Source organism: Rhinoderma darwinii, chromosome 1 (genome assembly GCF_050947455.1).
Source record: "Rhinoderma darwinii isolate aRhiDar2 chromosome 1, aRhiDar2.hap1, whole genome shotgun sequence".
Taxonomy (NCBI): domain Eukaryota; kingdom Metazoa; phylum Chordata; class Amphibia; order Anura; family Rhinodermatidae; genus Rhinoderma; species Rhinoderma darwinii.
Genome location: NC_134687.1, coordinates 340601820 through 340621664, shown reverse-complemented (window position 1 = coordinate 340621664; position 19845 = coordinate 340601820). Strand labels below are relative to the sequence as shown.

At 40.9% G+C, this 19845-nt stretch overlaps 1 protein-coding gene across 6 annotated transcripts in view; it reads left to right on the top strand.

The window, feature by feature from the left end:
* SLC24A2 (solute carrier family 24 member 2) overlaps positions 1–19845 on the top strand; it is a 300950-nt gene that overhangs the window by 160462 nt on the left and 120643 nt on the right. For all 6 annotated transcript variants that reach the window (XM_075825879.1, XM_075825867.1, XM_075825890.1 and 3 more), the window contains one exon: positions 7851–7973. In XM_075825879.1, the coding sequence (XP_075681994.1) occupies positions 7851–7973 (123 nt within the window). The remainder of the gene's footprint in view (positions 1–7850; positions 7974–19845) is intronic.

Genomic DNA, 19845 nt, shown 5'->3' with positions numbered 1-19845 from the left:
AAAAAGGAGGCCCCAAAATCCAAGAGGTGCTCCTTTGCTTCTGAGGCCTGTGTTTCAGTCCATTAGCGCACAAGGGCCACATGTGGGATATTTCTAAAAACTGCAGAATCTGGGCAATACATATTGAGTTGCGTTTCTCAGGTAAAACCTTCTGTGGTACAGAAGAAAATGTATTACATATGAATTTTGTAAAAAAAAATGAAATTTGAAAATTTCAGCTCTACTTTCCTTCAATTCTTGTAAAACGCCTAAAGGGTTGAAACACTTTCTGAATGCTGTTTTGGATACTTTGAGGGGTGCAGTTTTCAAAATGGGATGTTTTATGGGGGTTTCTAATATATAGGGCACTCAAAACCACTTCAGAACTGAACTCGTCCCTGAAAAAATCGCTTTTTGAAATTTTCTTAAAAATATGAGAAATTGCTGCTAAAGTTCTAAGCCTTGTGAGGTCATAGAAAAATAAAAGGATGTTCAAAAAACGATGCAAACATAAAGTAGACATATGGGAGATGTTAATTGGTAACTATTTTGTGTGGTATTACCATCTGTTTTACAAGTAGATGCATTTAAAATTGGAAAAATCATAATTTCTTCATATTTTCGCTAAATGTTGGTGTTTTTCACAAATAAGCAATGAATTTATCGACCAAATTTTTGCACTAAACTAAAGTACAATATGTCACGAGAAAACAATCTCAGAATCAATTGGATAGGTAAAAGCATTCCGGAGTTATTACCACATGAAGTGATACATGTCAGATTTGAAAAAATGGGTCTGGTCCTCAAGGCCAAAATGAGCTGGGTACTCAAGGGGTTAAGCTTTTGTTGCAAACTGGTCTCTAGGGCAGGACATTATTTACAATGGCTACACCTTTGTAAAAGATGTTGTTTGTGAGTCTCCACAACATTCAGGATATTACTTCTCTATGTGTAGACTAATAAGAGTACTGCATAGACTCTGAACCGCTTGCTTTGCCTATATAAAAGATTTGACAACAGCACTGTTCTTAAGCCTTACTTGAGAGTCTTGCAGGATTTGCAAGCTGACATTCCCCTGGCCACATACTCATCGCCCCCTTTTCCTTACCCCGTTTTCTTAATGTCAGCACCTATGTCAATGCATAGAATTCTTGTTTGAATATTGATCCAGTTGGATTGTCATTTGGGATCAGGAGGGAATTTTTCCTTTTCCGAAAGATTGGTTAATGGATGGGTAATTTTTATATTTATTTATATGTTAATTTTTATTTTTTTTAAACCTTCCTCTGGAGAACACAAAGTTCTATAGTTTCTCACATCCCTTCCCTTTCTCGCATCCCTTGGTCTAATGTTCATGGGGAAATCCTGATTGTTTCCTGCTGGCATATGTTGTGTTGAATTTCAACATGCCCAATCCTTTTTTCTCCCGGGAGTTAAACCACTGTCAGAGATGATCTGATCATGCATGTTTGGTGCTAGGTCGGGAAGGTAACTGTCTGCAAATTCCCTGACAGCAATCTTATGTGTATGTTTTAGATTAACCTCTCCAGTGCATAGGAGTCTCAAGGGTTCCCCAATGTGCTCTGGTGTCAATTTCAAAACATTTTGGTAAAACCATTTAATTCCAATCTTAGTTTACAAGAAATATTTAATTGTCTGTCTCAACGTTTTTTATACCAATTTATTTTTAGATGCAAGATATTTACGGTATTTTACAAAACTGGAGACAAGATCTAAGCCTCATTAATGGGATGTGAGCTTTAGCTTACAAAAGAGTCAGATTTTAGTAAAAGTGTGACAAAGCTTAATACCTTGCAGTGAATCTTGGCCACTAAAGCGATTTTATCCAGAAGGAAAAAATCTTAACAGCACAGGAATCTCAGAGCAGGAACAAATGATATATAATAGCACAGCAATCCTTACTAGTCTTTGATTTATTGTACTAAACTTAGAGCGGAACAACCTTTATAAGTTAGGACAGAACTCTGTGGGAAATATTAACAGTATGATACCAGGGGTCTTAGTTTGGGGATGAAAGCTGTGTGCATGCTGTTATGCTTCTTTTTTTCAGCTGCAGTATAGTATGGCCATACCATCATATGTGTTGCTGGAATTATGTGCCCTGAATTATACCAGAATTATGAACATGCAAAATTGCAGCTCTATTGCTTGTTTGCAGGGTTGGACTAGCCCACGGGTTCTCCTGGTCGGCCCTGGCTCTGACACAATAATGGTCCCTAATGATCCATCAGAACACAACCCCATTTGGAGGGGCCTTTGGAGTCAATTAACAACAAGGAATACAATGCAATTAAATGTGGATGTGTACATGTTCTATATTGATGGAAGGGGGGCTTCAAGATCATCTCTGGTGGGCACAAGAAACCCCAGTGCAACAATGCTTGTTTGTAGAAGTACATGTATTTTTGCAGACATGATCCTATGGGTTTCCTTGTGGTTCTAAAGTCTAAATGCAGTGGGATTATCTGGACCTTAGAAATGTGGACACTAGAAAAGTGTTATGGACCTTTGCATTTACGTAAAAAAATTAGAACTTGGTCAAGAAAAAAACATACCCTAAAAATACCCCCTAAACAGTTTTCTTTTCTAAAATTTATCTTTCTTTCTTTCTTTCTCAAAAAAGTATAATTCAAAAATCGAAACAAATAACAAATTTTAAACTGTAAAATACAAATGTAGTGTTTCCTCTTCATGCACTCTGGAGACAACAACATACTAATGAGGTCAACAAGCCCAATAACAGCTCTACCTGTCTGAGTGGTGTGTCCTTCTTAACACTGTAATTTTTCTGATCGCAAGCATTGTCGCTGGGTCCCTGCTGTGCAACACAGCAGGGACCCGGCGGCTATGGCACCCGCTCTGCTCCTGAGCGGGTGCCATTTTTAAAATCCCCTTTCCCGACGTAAATAGGCATATTAGCGACGGGAAAGGGTTAAGCAGGAAGTCCCAGCATAATATCTAACACCAATCAACAACTGAATTACACCAAGCCAATGAGCCGCATTTAACTAAACCCTTGTCGAGGGAATCCCCTGTCACCTGCCTTTCTAAATAAATGATCAAAGGTCGAGAACGTATTACATGGAATTACATGGAACGTATTACATGGGGGTCCTAGCAACTTCCATATTGTAATCTTCCGAAATGGCTTAGTCCTTATTCACATGAGCGTATTTCACATCCGCGTTACGCGCGCTAAAACAACGAATGTCACATGGACCTATGCAATTCAATGGGGCCATTCAGACATTCAGTGTTTTTCATGCTGCGTGTGTCCGCTGCGGGAAACTCACTGCATGTCCTATACTTCTGCGTTTTTTGCACATCACGCACCCATTGAAATCAATGGGTGCGTGAAAATCACGTACAGCACACGGACGTCATCCGTGTTGTGCGGGATTCACGCAACAGTTGCTAAAGAAATGATGAGAAAAAGAAAAACACCCTCAGTTTAATTTGCTGACGTAAAAAACGCGTGACATACGGATGACATACGCACGTAAAAAACGCAGACGCGCACCTTACATGGATGTCGCACGGAACTGCAATGCAAGGAAAACGCTGCGTTTTTTACGCGCGCAAACAGACACGTTCGTGTGAATAAGGCCTTAAGGACATGTGAGAAAATGCTAAACCTGCAGATCTCCATTTAAAGCTTGCGAAAGCTTTTCCGAGCTATTTACAGAGGTGACAAGTAGATACTTGATGTTTCCTACCAAATCAGCAGACCTACTTACATTTGTAAGGTACGACTGCATGTGTGAACACGTTCAGTCATTACAGTATGTTGCTTGCACAGCAGTGTCAAAATGAAGACCTTGTTCTCACCATTTTATTCCGGCTGTGGTTATTTGTGTAATTATTGACCACAGTGGAAAATATTACAGACCGTTGGGACATTACATGTTCTATATTTGCTACTTTTGGAAAATATTTTTTTAAAGGTGTTTTCCCACCAAACACATTCATCACATATCCACAAGATCACTAGAACAGGGGTCCCCCCTTCTGCCTCACCCATGCGACTTTATGGAAGTTACAGAAACAGCGCATGTTGTTTCAGTAGGAAGGGAGAAATAAGTGACTGACAGACAAATCTAGAGCCACTTATGGGTATGTTCACACGGGCTAATGTCCCGAAAAACGGCTAAAAATGCAGGGGCAGAACGCCTCCAAACATCTGCCCATTGATTTCAAAGGGAAAAATGGCACTCTGTTCCCACGGGGCGTTTTTACGCGGCCGTTTCTAAAAACGGCCGCGTAAAAAAAATGCCTCATAAAAAGAAGTGCATGTCACTACTTGAGCCATTTTTGGAGCCGTTTGACTCATTAGAAAAACAGCTCCAAAAATGACCATAAAAAAACGCTGCAAAAAATGCTTAAAAAACGGCTGAAAATCAGAGGCTGCTCTCCCTTGAAAACATCTCCGTATGTGAACATAGCCTAACTCTGCGTGAAAAAATAAGATCAAATGAGATTAAAGCCAATAAGAGGAAGATTTGATATTATTTTTCTTAGCTTAGCTTGAAACCAGACCAGACAGGCAGAAGATGCACCAAATTTATCACAGTGGGACATGCTGTATCATAAATTTGGCGCATCTTGCTAGACATTTTAGCCACTTTTTCTCTTTCTTAAACCACCTCTTGGTTGGCTTACTTTAGACCAATATTTTGCACCAAAATTTTGGCACCCCCCTTTTTTCTAAGCCACACCCCTTTTTTCTAAACACTGTTATAAACACATAATAATTGACACAGAATTTGAGTGCAATTAGCTTAGTCACTCTACCCAATGGGGTTTAGCGTTAAGGCACGCTGATTTTAGCGGTTTGTCATATTTGTCTGTCTGTAGACTTTCATCAGTATTTCTCGCCGTACAGCGTTAACGCCCTGCTAACCGCAACTGGCATAAATACATTGGTAAATCTGTCCAGGCGTGTTTTGGATACCTCCTTTTGTTTGTGGGATTTCTTCATTTCTGTGATAAAAGTGTAATCTCTTTGGTCAGCTTACTTTCACCAAGATTCAGTAATCTGGTGACCACTATACCTTTCAGACTATGATCAGTAAATATCCGAACATATGGAATCCTATAAAAACTGGTCTATGGGCCTGAGCCTATAGACAGATGGGTCAGATCCAGCAAATCAGATCCATTGAGTCAGATCCAGCAAATATGATTTACTCATTTTACAAGCTTAAATCGGTAGACGGTAGAAGAAGGTCACATGTGCCAGGTAAACATTGGTAGGGATTTCATAAGCAAAATGCTCCAGAATTCTAAGGCATTGTTCACATAGTGCATAATTGATGCAGATTTTGCATGTATGATTTAAGCCAAAACCAGGAACGGAACACCTAAATAGAAGAAATATATAAGGTAAGGCCTTAAACTGTCTCCTCTCTTGGATGAAATTCTGATTTTGGCTTAAAAAAAAATGCATTCAAAATCAACATCAAATCTACATTAAAAAACGCAGCCGCGCACCGTACATGGATGTCACATGGAACTGCAATGCAAGAAAACGCTGCGTTTTTTACACGCGCAAAACGGACATGTTCGTGTGAATAAGGCCTAAAGGAGTCCTTAGGATGTTTCTGCAGCATGTACATGGATTTTTACAAATCCTATTTAGGAATACAAGGAGTGACAGAAATTTCTACAACAAACATGCAATAAAAAATGCCTTTTCTTATCACCAACAGACAGAAACAAACAGATGCAAACTAATCACAACATAGACACACGACAGTAAGGGTATGTTCACACGGCCTATTTACGGACGTAATTAGGGCGTTTTTGCCCCGAATTACGTCCGAAAATAGCGCCTCAATAGCGCTGACAAACCCATTGAAAGCAATGGGCAGACGTTTGTCTGTTCACACGAGGCGTAATATACGCGCCGCTGTCAAATGACGGCGCGTAAATAGACGCCCGCGTCAAAGAAGTGACCTGTCACTTCTTTGGCCGTAATTGGATGAATAGCAGCGCCAATTACGTCCGTAATTGACGCGGCGTTCAAGCGCCTGCACATGCCGTGACGGCTGAAATTACGGGGATGTTTTCAGGCTGAAACATCCCCGTAATTTCAGCCATTACGGACGCCCTCGTGTGAACATACCCTAAGGCTGGGTTCACACAACCTATTTTCAGACATAATGGAGGCGTTTTACGCCTCAAATTACGTCTGAAAAAACGTCTCCAATACGTCAGCAAACATCTGCCCATTACTTTCAATGGCTTTGCCGAGGTACTGTGCCGACGACCTGTCATTTTACGCGTCACTGTCAAAAGACGGCGCGTAAAAATACAGCCTCGTCAAAAGAAGTGCAGGACACTTCTTGGGACGTAATTGGAGCCGTTTTTCATTGACTCCAATGAAGAACAGCTCCAAATTACGTCCGTAAAAGACGCCCCGCAAAATGCGAGTACATGCAATTACGTCTGAAATTCAGGAGCTGTTTTCTCCTGAAAATAGCTCCGTAATTTCAGACGTATTTGGCGTTATCGTGTGCACATACCCTTAGGTGTGAGAGGTGTGAGAGCTTATTTTTTCGTGGGAGGAGTTGTAGTTTCTAATGGTGCCATTTAAAGTACCATATAATGTACTGGGAAACGGAAAAAAAATATTTGCGGGCTGAAATTGGAAAAAACTGCCATTGTTTTTGGTTTTCGTATTTATGGCTTTCACCGTGCGGTAAAAACGACAAATTTACTTTATTCTGCGGCTAAATACGATTACGGCAATACCACATTTAAATAGGTTTAAAAAGAAAATAATTATTTTGTTTTACCACATTCTGAGAGCCATAACTTTTCTATTTTTTTGTCGATTGAGCGGTGTGGGGGCTTATTTTTTGCGGGACTGTAGTTTTTATTGATACCATTTTTTGGTATAGTATATACAACTTTTTGATCACTTTTTATAAAAAAAACTAAGGTGACCAAAAAAACTACGATTTTGCGGTTTTAGATTTTTAGTTTTTTACTGTGCGTGTTAAATAATGGTTGTAATATTGTAATATTTCTGACTTTTACGGACGCAGAGATACCAATTTTGTTTATTTTTTACATTACTTTAGAGGGAAAAAGGGAAAAGGTTTTTATTTTACTTTTAATATTTTTTTTCACAACTAATAACTTTATTAAACTTAATCGTTAGATCGCTGGTGCAATACACTGCGATACGAATGTATTACAGTATATTGTTATTCTTACAGGCTCCTGTAACAGCGCGATCACTATTCCTGTCCGTTAGTCTCGGGTGTCAGCTGTAATACACAGCTGACACCCCCCACACCACGACATGCTATTAAGTTGTGGTGCGCGAAGGGGTTAATGCGCAGCTGATGGTCAGAGGCAGGGCTTAACAGAGGCAGAGTGAAGGCAGCCATGGGGGTCTTCATTAGGCCCCTGGGTTGCCATGACAACCATCGGCACCCGCTGATTGCGTTGTGGGGGCGCCGATGAGCTGTCAGAGGTGGCTGCCCCCTCTTTTCAACGCTTCAGATGCTGTGGTCGCAATTGACTGCAGCATTTGAGGGGCTAAACGGCGAGGAACAGTGCAATCGCTGATACTTTTTCAGTAGCATTATATCAGGAATATGTAAACCATATACATCATATTATTATTTCATGACCCTGCAGTATTTGGAAGCCTCTGGTTACATCAGTGTCATCAGTTTCATAGGAAGAACGAATATTTCACCCTAGATATTCAGGCTCATATAGTATGCTTATGCTTTACATTTTTGGGGTCACCACTAGTGTATAACATTAAAAGTGCATTAGGTGCATTATCATAGTCATATTATATTTGATACATAAAACTTCATTATCTTCCACAGGAGCATAGAGAGCAACCGAACATCCTTGTGCAACAAGAAGAGTCAAGAACTTCACAAGAGCATGAAGGAGTAGCAATGAACATCCGACAAGGAGATGCTAATGAAAGCGCAGGTTTAAAAGAGGTACGAGAAGTTGCTTGTGTTTATGCAAACATACAGACAAGGAAATGCAGCTTGTGATCAGGGTTAAATTATCATTTAGATTTTCTAAAATATCTTTTGCCTACAGTGCTCAATTTGATTTGTGGAGGGCTTGAATATCGAAGAGTCTAAATTTTTAACCACTTTAGGTTATATTCACACGTGGCAGATTTGTTGCAGAAATTTCTGCAAGAAATCTGCAGCACGTAGACATCCCCTTAGGCCCCATGCACATGACCGTAAAACCGCGGACCGTAACACGGTCCGCAGTTTTACGGACCCATTCAGTTTTATTGGCCGCAGACACCTTTCCGTATCGCTGCGGATGGGTGTCCGTGCCGTAGAACTATGCCGGGTATTATGGAGCATGTCCTATTTTTCGTATTTTACTTTGTATCGGAGCACGGCCCGAAAATGCAGACGGCCGGCCTTGCCCGCAATCGCGGGCCGTGATTATGGGCACGGCCGTGTGCATCGGGCCTTAGAGATGTGAATTTTGGATTGTGTCTGTCGGAATTTGTGAATACAAAAGGGGTTTGTGGAAGTAGGCATGGATAAACCTTTACACATTCACCTGCAACCAGTAGCCTCACTGCGTTTCTATCATATATACATTCCAACAATCAGATTTAACACCTTAATCTGGCTTGAAAGTAATGAAAAGACGTACTTACAGATTTAAGTCGCTTCAATTGGACAGATTTCGGTCCTTTTATTGATACTACGACATCAATAGCGACCGCGGCATCTAAGTGGTTAGAAATGGGGGGAAACCCCCTGTAGTGTTGCAACGGCCCCCCGTTTGGTGGCATGGCAGCCTGGGGACCTGATGAAGATTTGCCATCTTTGTACTCCTATGAAGCCCTGCCTCCGGCCTAGGGAACTGCTTTATAAGAGACTGTCAGTTTAACGATATACTGCAATACATTAGTATTGCAGTATATGATGCAAGAGATCCAACAATCACTGGTTCTAGTCCCCTGGGGACTAGTAAAAAAGTAAAATTAAGTTTTTTTTAATATATAAAAAAATCTAAATGTTCAAAAAACTCTCCTTTTCCCATTTTCCCCCAAGCACAATGTAAAAAAATAAATTAGCATAACTGGTATCGCTGAATCCGTAAAAGTCAGAGCTATTACAATATATCATTATTTAGGCCGCCTGGTGAACGCCGTAAAAAATAATAAATGAGAACGCCAGAATAACTGTTTTTTGGTTACTTAATCTCCCACAAAAAATTTAACAAAAAGTGATCAAAATGTGTCATAGACTCCAAAATGGTTCCAATAGAAACTACAGCTCAACTCGCAAAACATAAGCCCTCATTCCGCTCAATCGACGGTAAAAAAAAGAAAAGTTATGGCTCTCGGAATATGGCGACAAAACTTATTTTTAACAATCAGTTTTTTCCTTGCAAAAGTAGTAGAACATAAAAAAAACTATATAAATTTGGTATCGCCGTAATCGTATTGAGCCGCAGAATAAAGTTAAAATGCAGTTTTTACTGCACGGTGAATGTCGTAAAAAAGAAACCACCCAAAATATTGAGGAATCGCTTTTCCTATTTCACCTGTCGAAGAAACCCCTTTCCAGGTAGCAGCCTTGGGATGGGCACTCTAATGGGTTCCCTCTGCTTTATCAGGTGGTATTCCAATATGGTAATTGAAGTATAAGCAGTGCACTGGGAGATCAATAAAGACAATAGCAATCTTTTGTCTCATAGTTAGTACGGTTGAAAAAAGACACGTCCATCAAGTTCAACCAAGGAATCAATCAATATTCTAATTTATTATCCAGATAGATAAGTTAATATACCCTCATGGCGTACCTTTAATCAGGGTGTTACCTTTCATCGAACAACCAATGATAAAATTTTACACGTATGACTGAAAATACATCATAGAGTACCTTCCCACTGAGGTCACATGATTTTTCTAAAACCTGCAAATCCTGGCCTACAAACAATAGAATAGAAGATATATGTTGTTTTCAAATATTGGTCATACAGCCCACCTGCAGACAGTGCTATATAGCCCCGCCTATAGACAGTCACACCCCATTTGTAGATAGTGCCCACACCTCCCCCTTGAGGATAGTGCTATACAGGCCCCCTGTAGATATCGCCATAAAGCTCCCACTATATATAGTGCCACACAGCCCACCTCCCTTGTATATAGTGCCACGCAGCCCTCCTTAGTAGATAGTGCCACACACAGACCCCTGTAGATTGCGCCACACTCAGCCCCCTGTAGATAGAGCCACAGCCCTCTCCCTTGTAAATAGTGTCATACACTTCCCCATGTGTATAATGCCACACAGCTCCCCCTTGTGTATAGTGCTACACAGCCCCCCCTTGTGTATAGTGCCACACATCCCCCCCTTGTGTATAGTGCCACAAGGCATTGGCACATCCGAGAAAGTTGTATCAGCCAGGGAGATGTCAATCAAACATGGGTGGGTTTGGAGGCAGGACTATGTGAATCTTCAGGATAGCGGCACCGCCCCATGACCCTTTAATGAGTAATTAGCATATAGTGTGCGCCGTTTTAAAAGTGAATTTTAAAGATTTTGCTGCATCTGAAAAAAACATACAAGGGAATGTTTGGAAATATTGTCAGATCATGTATTACCGCATGGTGACGGTTCAAGGGGGTTAAAACTACCAGTTTCCCATGAAATATACAATGAATTGTGAACAATTCCATCTGCCCTGAAATTTTGTTATTAGAAATATATCATATATAATTACAGATCCAGACCCAAGCTCTGACATATATACAGCACCAGAACCAAGCTCAGTACATAAATACAGCACTAGAACCAAGCTCTGACATATATACAGCACCAGAACAAAGTTCATACATATATACAGCACCAGAACCAACCTAAGTACATAAATACAGCACTAGAACCAAGCCCATACATATATACAGCACCAGAACAAACCTCAGTAAATAAATACAGCACCAGAACAAACCTCAGTACATAAATACAGCACTAGAACCAAGCTTAGTACATATATACAATACCAGAACCAAGCTCCGTACATATATACATCCCCAGAAGCAAGCTCAGTACGTATATACAGCACCACAACCAAGCTCAGTACATAAATACATCCCCAGAACCAAGCTCATTACATATATACAGCCCCAAAACAAAGCTCAGTACATATATACAACACCAGAACAAATACAGCTCAATATAGTACAACCCCTGCCGTATAGATTTGTACGGCGTAAAACTACAGCTCCCAGCATGGCCCGAACAATAGTAAGGATATGCTGGGATATGCTGGGAGATGCTGTTTCACAAAAAAAATCATACCACACTTCATCTCGCTGCAGATCATACAGCGACTACAGGGCTGATTACAGGCAGAATAACCATTTACATTAAGTGACTCACCGACGTCTCAGATTCTAGATCTTTTCTTTTCCCTATGATGGATTTCTCCCGGCCATTTTTGCAGTTTTCCGCTCAGATGTCTTCAGCTTCTCACTTTTAAAACATTTCTGCACCTATAAACAAAGTTAAAATTCTCAACACCTCTAGATATAATAATTCGCCATACACTGCACCACTAACTATAATAGCGCCATACACTGTGTCCCTGATTATAATAGTACCATACACTGTGTCCCACACACACCGTGCCCCCTGTAGATAGTGCCCCCATAGCCCCCTGTACATAGTGACCCCCATAGAGCCTCTGTAGATAGTGCCCTACATAGAAGCCCCTGTAGATGGTGTCCCACATACAGCCCTCTGTAGATAGTGCCCGCATATGCACTCCAGAGCTGCAAGGCAATAGTGCTGCCCTACATATAGCTTCCCCTATAGATAGTGCTCCAAGTATAGCCCACCTCTGTAGATAGTGTCTCACATATAGCTCCCCGTGTATATAGTGTCTCACATATAGCTCCCCCTGTATATAGTGTCCCACATATAGCCCACCCCTGTAGACAGTGCCCTACATATAGCCCCCATGTAGCTAGTGCCCCACATATATCCCCCCTGTAGCTAGTGCCCCACAGGCAACCCTCCCCTGTATATAGTGTCCCACATATAGCCCGCCCCTATAGAAAGTGCCCTAAAAATAGCTCCCCTATAGATAGTGCTCTACATATAGCCCACTCCTGTATATAGTGTCTCATATATAGTGCCCCACACATAAACCCCCCCTGCAGATAGTTCCCCACATCCCCACATATAGACCCCCCTGTATATAGTGTCCCACATCACCACATATGGACCCCCTGTAGATAGTGGCCCACATCCCCACATATAGACCCCCCCTGTATATAGTGGCCCACATATAGATCCCCCCTGTATATAGTGGCCCACATCCCCACATATAAACCCCCCTGTATATAGTGGCCCACATCCCCACATATAGACCCCCCTGTATATAGTGCCCCACATATAGACCCCCCTGTAGATAGTGCCGCACATATAGACCCCCTGTATACAGTGGCCCACATCCCCACATATAGACCCCCCTGTAGATAATGCCACTCACAGTTTTATTAGAAAAAAAAAACTTTTCATACTCACATGATCCCTTTCCCACGTCGTCCGATGGCAATGCAGATCTGCTCTCTTCTGAGCAGGTCTGCTGGAGCTGAACGATGCGTCGCTCAAAGCCGCTGATTGACAGGGTAGAATGACTTGCCCTGTCAATCAGCGCCTTTCAAGCACGGAAGCGGCACAATGATGTCATTGCAAGTCATTTTGTCCCGCCAATCAGCGTTATTGTAAGGCGCTGAATAGTCGGGCACATGCCCGGACATTCAGCACTAATGCATGTATTTGTACCTGTGTGCTATAGACGCAGGTAGAATTACTGCAAGACGGGGTGGCTGCCGCTAGCACCGGGGCCCCCTCCGGTGCTAGCGACGCCTACGGGCATTAGAGGGCCCATGTCGTCTGGCCCATACATGTTAGAGGCTCGGCGGCGTGGGCCCCGTAGTAGTGGCGCTACCGCTGTAGCAGCCATAACGGCTGCTAGCGGCGCCACCGGGTATATGTGAGGGGGCGTGTCGGCTGGCGGCACGGGCCCCCTCGAGCCGTGGCCCCCTTAGCAGCCGCTATGGCTGCTCCCGCAGGAGTTACGCCACTGGATAACACATTTCTTTGAGACTCGAGCAGGACTACGTAGAGGAAAGGTCATTAGAAAATGGAGGATACATATCTTCGTAATTCGGCATCCTGCTTGATAATTCATAATGTATTTTAATACAGAGAATATAAGCAAATTAACTATCCATCACACACCCCAAATAGAATTTTTCCCAGGTTCCCACTACATTATATGGTATAATAAATGGTGCCATGAAAATTAACAACTCCTCCCGCAAAACACAAGACCTCATACAACTACGTATATCGACGGAAATATAGAAAAGCTATGGCTTTTGGAAGGTGGGGAGGAAAAATCTGAAAATTGGCTGTGGCGGCAAGGGGTTAATAGGCATATTGTTTGCCAAATGTGTATTATACCAAGGATTAACCTTTTTAATGTGTATTATTTACAGCAAACAGTATATTTATTTTGTATTTTTCACCTGTAAGCCGAAATAATTGTAAGCGATGATTTTAGTACACTTTGTAGTCTATCATTAGCAAGCTCCAAGAATAGTTATATATAAGCTATACTGAAAACAAATAAGTCTTTTTTTGGGCATCTTAATAGCTTAATTGGGCTTAAGGATTGCTATTCTTACAAGCCCTTTTGAGCCTGTCAAATCCTCCGGCATGAGCTTTTCACATAAGGGATCTCCCCTAGGAAACCTGTGCAGTGCATGGGTCCTGACCTCTGTAGTCACTACACATAACGGAGTTGCATTTATACAGAGTCAAATAAATACATTCGCTTCTTGCCCACTTCAATGAAAAGTAAATATCTTTACCTCATGTCAGGAGAAAAGATTGTGAGTATTTATAATATAAAATGTAATGTTGCTGTATCTGAATATCACTACTGATACTGTCTTAAACATTCCCTACTTTAACAACTTACCGCCGCAGCCACTTCTGGCCTTTCTGAAGCAGCCAGTTTTTATGTTTTTTTTTATCCCAGCCCTCCGAGAGCCATAACTTTTTACATTTTTTTTGTCCTCGTAGCCTTATAAGGGCTTGACTTTTGCTTGTATGTTCTAATGGCACCATTTTGGGGTACATATAATTTAATGATTAACTTTCTTGGGGGGGATTCAGCAGTTCCGCCAATTTTTCTTATTTTTAAATTACACCGTTCACTGTTCAACATAAAAACATGTTACCTTTATTCTATCGGTTGATAGGATTACAGCGACACCAAATATGTATCGTTTTATTTTTATGCTTTACTACTTTTGTACAATATTAGCACATTTCATGGAAAACAATTTGTATTTATGTTGTTGCATTCGAAGCACAATAGCTTTTTATTTTTTTTAATTTATTTAGCCATATGTAGGCTTTCTTTCTGTGGGACAACTTATATTTTTTAATGGAACCATTTTGGGGTCTATATTAATTATTGATTAACTTTTTTTTAAGGGCGAGGAATTAAAAAAAAGGAATTCCAATGGTAGTTTTGCGTTCACCGTACGCTAAATATTGCATTAACTTTATTATACAGGTTGTTATGATTGTGATGACACCATATACTATACTAAGTAAACCACGTTTTACTATTTTTGGACCCCCGGCTGCCATGGCAACCTATCGGTGCCCTGCGATTGTGTCAGCGGAAGCCCCCTCCCTCTCTCATACCACCTAGATGGGGTGACAGCGGAAGCCCCCTCCCTCTCTCACCACCTAGTGCAGTCCGGGCCGGCCTCCCTGGACGACGCTGCAACCCATGTCACATGGGATGTAACGTCATCCCAGGGGGACGGCCCTCTGACGTCATCCAGGCCGGCCTTCTGGAATGACGCTCTTCTAAAACAAAGTTTTAAATCCCCTGCATAGATATAGAGTTAGCAAAACCAAAACAAACACTTGAGGAAAAGAAAGCCCAAGGCAATATATCAAAATATAATATTTTATTAGTGTATCTTTGATAAGATAAGATGAAAGTTCTCACAAACTATTGCAAATTAACGAATAAGTGACGGACCGCTGAAATCAGCGTCTATCACTACTTTATGCTGCCCTCAGACAGGGCAGCATAAGGAGCTGACAGCTCTGCTTGAAAGTCACATGCAAATTATAATGAAGTGGCCGTGTATAAGTTGTTCCACAGTTGAAAATTGAGCTATTATGTGACAAAGTGACAATAAAAGGCCATATTGGCTTCTTTGAAACTGATAGAGTAGATTCACGCGTTGCAATTTTGTAGGAGCATTAATAAATTAAGTGGTTTAGTATATCCATTTTTGCTTTATTCTAATTATGTTATGTATTACAGTTTATGGTGTATACTGTATCTGCTGTCAGCTATATGTTTGCATACATAATGTAATAATTAGGAATTTTCTCAAAGAAAAGGGAAATATTTTTTTTTAAACTCGTTTTATTAACCCCTTCAGGACTGAGACACTTTTGGACCAAATGACAGAGCCTCATTTTTTAAATCTGACTTGTGTTAATTTATGTGGTAATAACTCGGGAATGCTTTTACCTATCCAAGCGATTCTGAGATTGTTTTCTCGTGACATATTGTACTTTAAGTTAGTGAAAAAATTTGGTCGATATATTCAATATTTTTGTGTGAAAAACACCAAAATTTTGAGAAAATTTGCAAAAAATTTGCATTTTCTAAATTCAAATGTATCTGCTTGTAAGACAGATAATAATACCACACAAAATAGTTACTAGCTAACATTTACCACATGTCTACTTTATGTTTGCATAGTTTTTTGAACATCCTTTTATTTTTCTAGGACGTTACAAGGCTTATAAGTTAGCAGCAATTTCTCACATTTTCAAGAAAATTTCAAAAGCCCATTTTTTTAGGGACCAGTTCAGTTGTTAAGTGGCTTTGAGGGCCTTATATATTAGAAACCCCCACAAATCACCCCACTTTAAAAACTTCACCCCTCAAAGTATTCAAAACAGCATTCAGAAAGTTTTTTTAACCCTTTAGGCATTTCACAGGAATTAAAGCAATGCAGCGGGGAAATCTACAAATTTCATTTTTTTTGGCAGAAATTCCATTTTAATCCATTTTTCCTGTAATACTGAAGGTTTTTACCGGAGAAGCACAACTGAATATTTATTGCCCTGATTCTGCAGTTTTTAGAAATATCCCACATGTGGCCCTAGTGCGCTACTGGACTGAAATACCGGCCTCAGAAGCAAAGGAGCATCTAGAGCCTTTTAGGGCCTTCTTTTTCTTAGATTATATTTCAGGCACCATGTCAGGTTAGAAGAGGTCTTGTGGTGCCGAAACAAAGGAAACACCCCAAAAAATACCCCATTTTGGAAACTAAACTCCTTGAGGAATTCATCTAGGGGTGTAGTGAGCATTTTGACCTCACAGGTGTTTCATAGATTTCATTAGAATTGGGCAGTGAAAATGAAAAATGATATTATTTTCCAATACCATGTAGCTTTACCTCAAAATTTTTAATTTTTTCAACAAATAAATGAGGAAAAGCACCCCAAAATTTGTAAAGCAACTTCTCCAGAGTACGGAAATACCCAACATGTGGTCATAAACGGCTGTTTGGGGAAGCGGCAGGACTCAGAAGGGAAGGCATGCCATTTAGCTTTTGGAGCGCTGATTTTGCTGGATTCATTTCTCGGCACCATGTCGCATTTGTAAAGCCCCTGAGGTACCAGTACAGTGAAAACCCCCCAAAAGTGACTCCATTTAGGAAACTACACCCCTTGAGGAATTCATCTAGGGGTGTAGTGAGCATTTTGACCCCACAGGTGTTTCATAGATTTCATTAGAATTGGGCAGTGAAAATGAAAAATTACATTATTTTCCAATAAGATGTAGCTTTACCTCAAAATTTTTTTTTTTTTTCAACAAATAAATGATGAAAAGCACCCCAACATTTGTAAAGCAACTTCTCCAGAGTACAGAAATACCCAACATGTGGTCATGAACGGCTGTTTGGGGAAGCGGCAGGACTCAGAAGGGAAGGCACGCCATTTAGCTTTCGAAGTACAGATTTTGCTGGTTTGATTTCTCGGCACCATGTCGCATTTGTAAAGCTCCTAAGGTACCAGTACAGTGGAAACCCCCCAAAAGTGACTCCATTTGGGAAACTACACCCCTAGAGGAATTAATCTAGGGGTGTAGTGAGCATTTTGACCCCCCAGGTGTTTCATAGATTTCATTAGAATTGGGCAGTAAACATGAAAAAAAAAATTTCCACTAAGACGTAGCTTTAGGTAAAAATGTTTCATTTTCTCATCAAATAAAGGAGAAAAATCACCATAACATTTGTAAAGCAACTTCTCCAGAGTACGGAAATACCCCATATGTGGTAATAAAGTACTGTATGAATACACATCCGGGCTCAGAAGGGAAGGAGCGCCATTTGGCTTTTGGAGAGCAGATTTTGCCGGATTGGTTTTTCTGCACCTTGTCGCTTTTGTAAAGCTCCTAAGGTACCAGTACAGTGGAAACTCCCCAAAAGTGACTCCATTTGGCAAACTACACCCATTGAGGAATTCATCTAGGGGTGTAGTGAGCATTTTGACCCCACAGGTGTGTCATATATTTTATTGAAAATGAAAAATTACATTATTTTCCAATAAGACGCAGCATTAGTTAAAACATTTTCATTTTCTCAACAAATAAAGGAGAAAAAGCACCGTAACATTTGTAAAGCAACATCTTCAGAGTACGGAAATACCCAACATGTCGTCATAAACTGCTATTTGGACACACAGCAAGGCTCTAAAGGGAAGGAGCGCCATTTAGTATTTGGAGTGGAGATTTTATAAGATTAGTTTTTTGACACCATGTTGCATTGAGCTATAGTACCAGTACAGTGGTACCCCCCCCCAAAAAAAAAATTACCCCATTTTGGAAACTAGATCCCTCAAAGAATTGATCTAGGGGTGTAGTGAGCATTTTGACCGCACAAGTGTTTTGCAAAAATGAGTAAACAATAGATGTTGCAGATTGAAAATTGCTGTTTTCCACAAATATGCCATTTCAGTGCCCAATGTGTTGTGCCCAGCTTGCACCACCGTAGACACACATCCCATAAATTGTTAAGCGGGTTCTCCAGAATACAGTAATACCCCATATGTGGTCATAAATTGCCGTTTGGGTACACTGCCAGGCTCAGTTGGACCACCATTTGGCTTTTGAAGCGCAGATTTTGCTTGGTGTATTAGTGGTATTTCAGCTTATAATGTGGGGGCATATGTAAGCTGGGCGGAGTACATCAGGGTATATGTAAGCTGGGTGGAGTACATCAGGGTATATGTAAGCTGGGCGGAGTACATCAGGGCATATGTAAGCTGGGCGGAGTACATCAGGGTATATGTAAGCTGGGCGGAGTACATCAGGGTATATGTAAGCTGTGCGGAGTACATCAGGGTATATGTAAGCTGTGCGGAGTACATCAGGGTATATGTAAGCTGGGTGGAGTACATCAGGGTATATATAAGCTGTGAGGAGTACATCACGGTTATGTAATATGTGCGGAGTACATCAGGATATATGTAATATGTGAGGAGTACATCAGGGTATATGTAATATGTGCGGAGTACATCAGGGTATATGTAATATGTGAGGAGTACATCAGGGTATATGTAATATGTGAGGAGTACATCAGGGTATATGTAATATGTGAGGAGTACATCAGGATATATGTAATATGTGAGGAGTACATCAGGGTATATGTAATATGTGAGGAGTACATCAGGGTATATGTAAGCTGGGCGGAGTACATCAGGGTATATATAAGCTGTGAGGAGTACATCACGGTATATGTAATATGCGCGGAGTACATCAGGGTATATGTAAGCTGGGCGGAGTACATCAGGGTATATGTAAGCTGGGCGGAGTACATCAGGGTATATGTAATATGTGAGGAGTACATCAGGATATATGTAATATGTGAGGAGTACATCAGGGTATATGTAATATGTGAGGAGTACATCAGGGTATATGTAATATGCGCGGAGTACATCAGGGTATATGTAAACTGGGCGGAGTACATCAGGGTATATGTAAGCTGTGAGGAGTACATCAGGATATATGTAATATGTGAGGAGTACATCAGGGTATATGTAATATGTGCGGGTACATCGAGCTATATGTAAGCTGTGAGAAGTACATCAGGGTATATGTAATATGTGTGGAGTACATCAGGATATATGTATGGATTACATCAGGATATATGTGAGGAGTACATCAGGGTATATGTAAGCTGGGCGGAGTACATCAGGGTATATGTAAGCTGGGCGGAGTACATCAGGGTATATGTAAGCTGGGCGGAGTACATCAGGGTATATGTAAGCTGGGCGGAGTACATCAGGGCTTATGTAAGCGGAGTGCAACAGGTCATAATAGGATGATGTAATAAATGGGGTGAATGAAGAATCCATGGATTGGTGTGGTTCGCTTTGAACCAATCCTTTATGCACAGGCCGAGTTTATTGGGTATTATACAGAATATCTGCGCTCCATTATTGCCTTATATTTGACTTCTTCACTAGCCCTATAAGCCGCACAAGGCCCTAAAGTTTCCTCATGACCGCTGCATCTACAAGGTCCACCCAAATGACGATGTGGGGTATTTAGTGAAATTCTACTGGACCTAAAAATTAGTCTGGGCCGTCATTTAGAATCATTTTGCACCATTGCGTTTTGAGAGTCATAACGTGTTATTTTTCCGTTAGGGCTTGTGTGAGGGGCGCCTTTTTTGTGGAACGAGCTGTAATTTTTATTGGT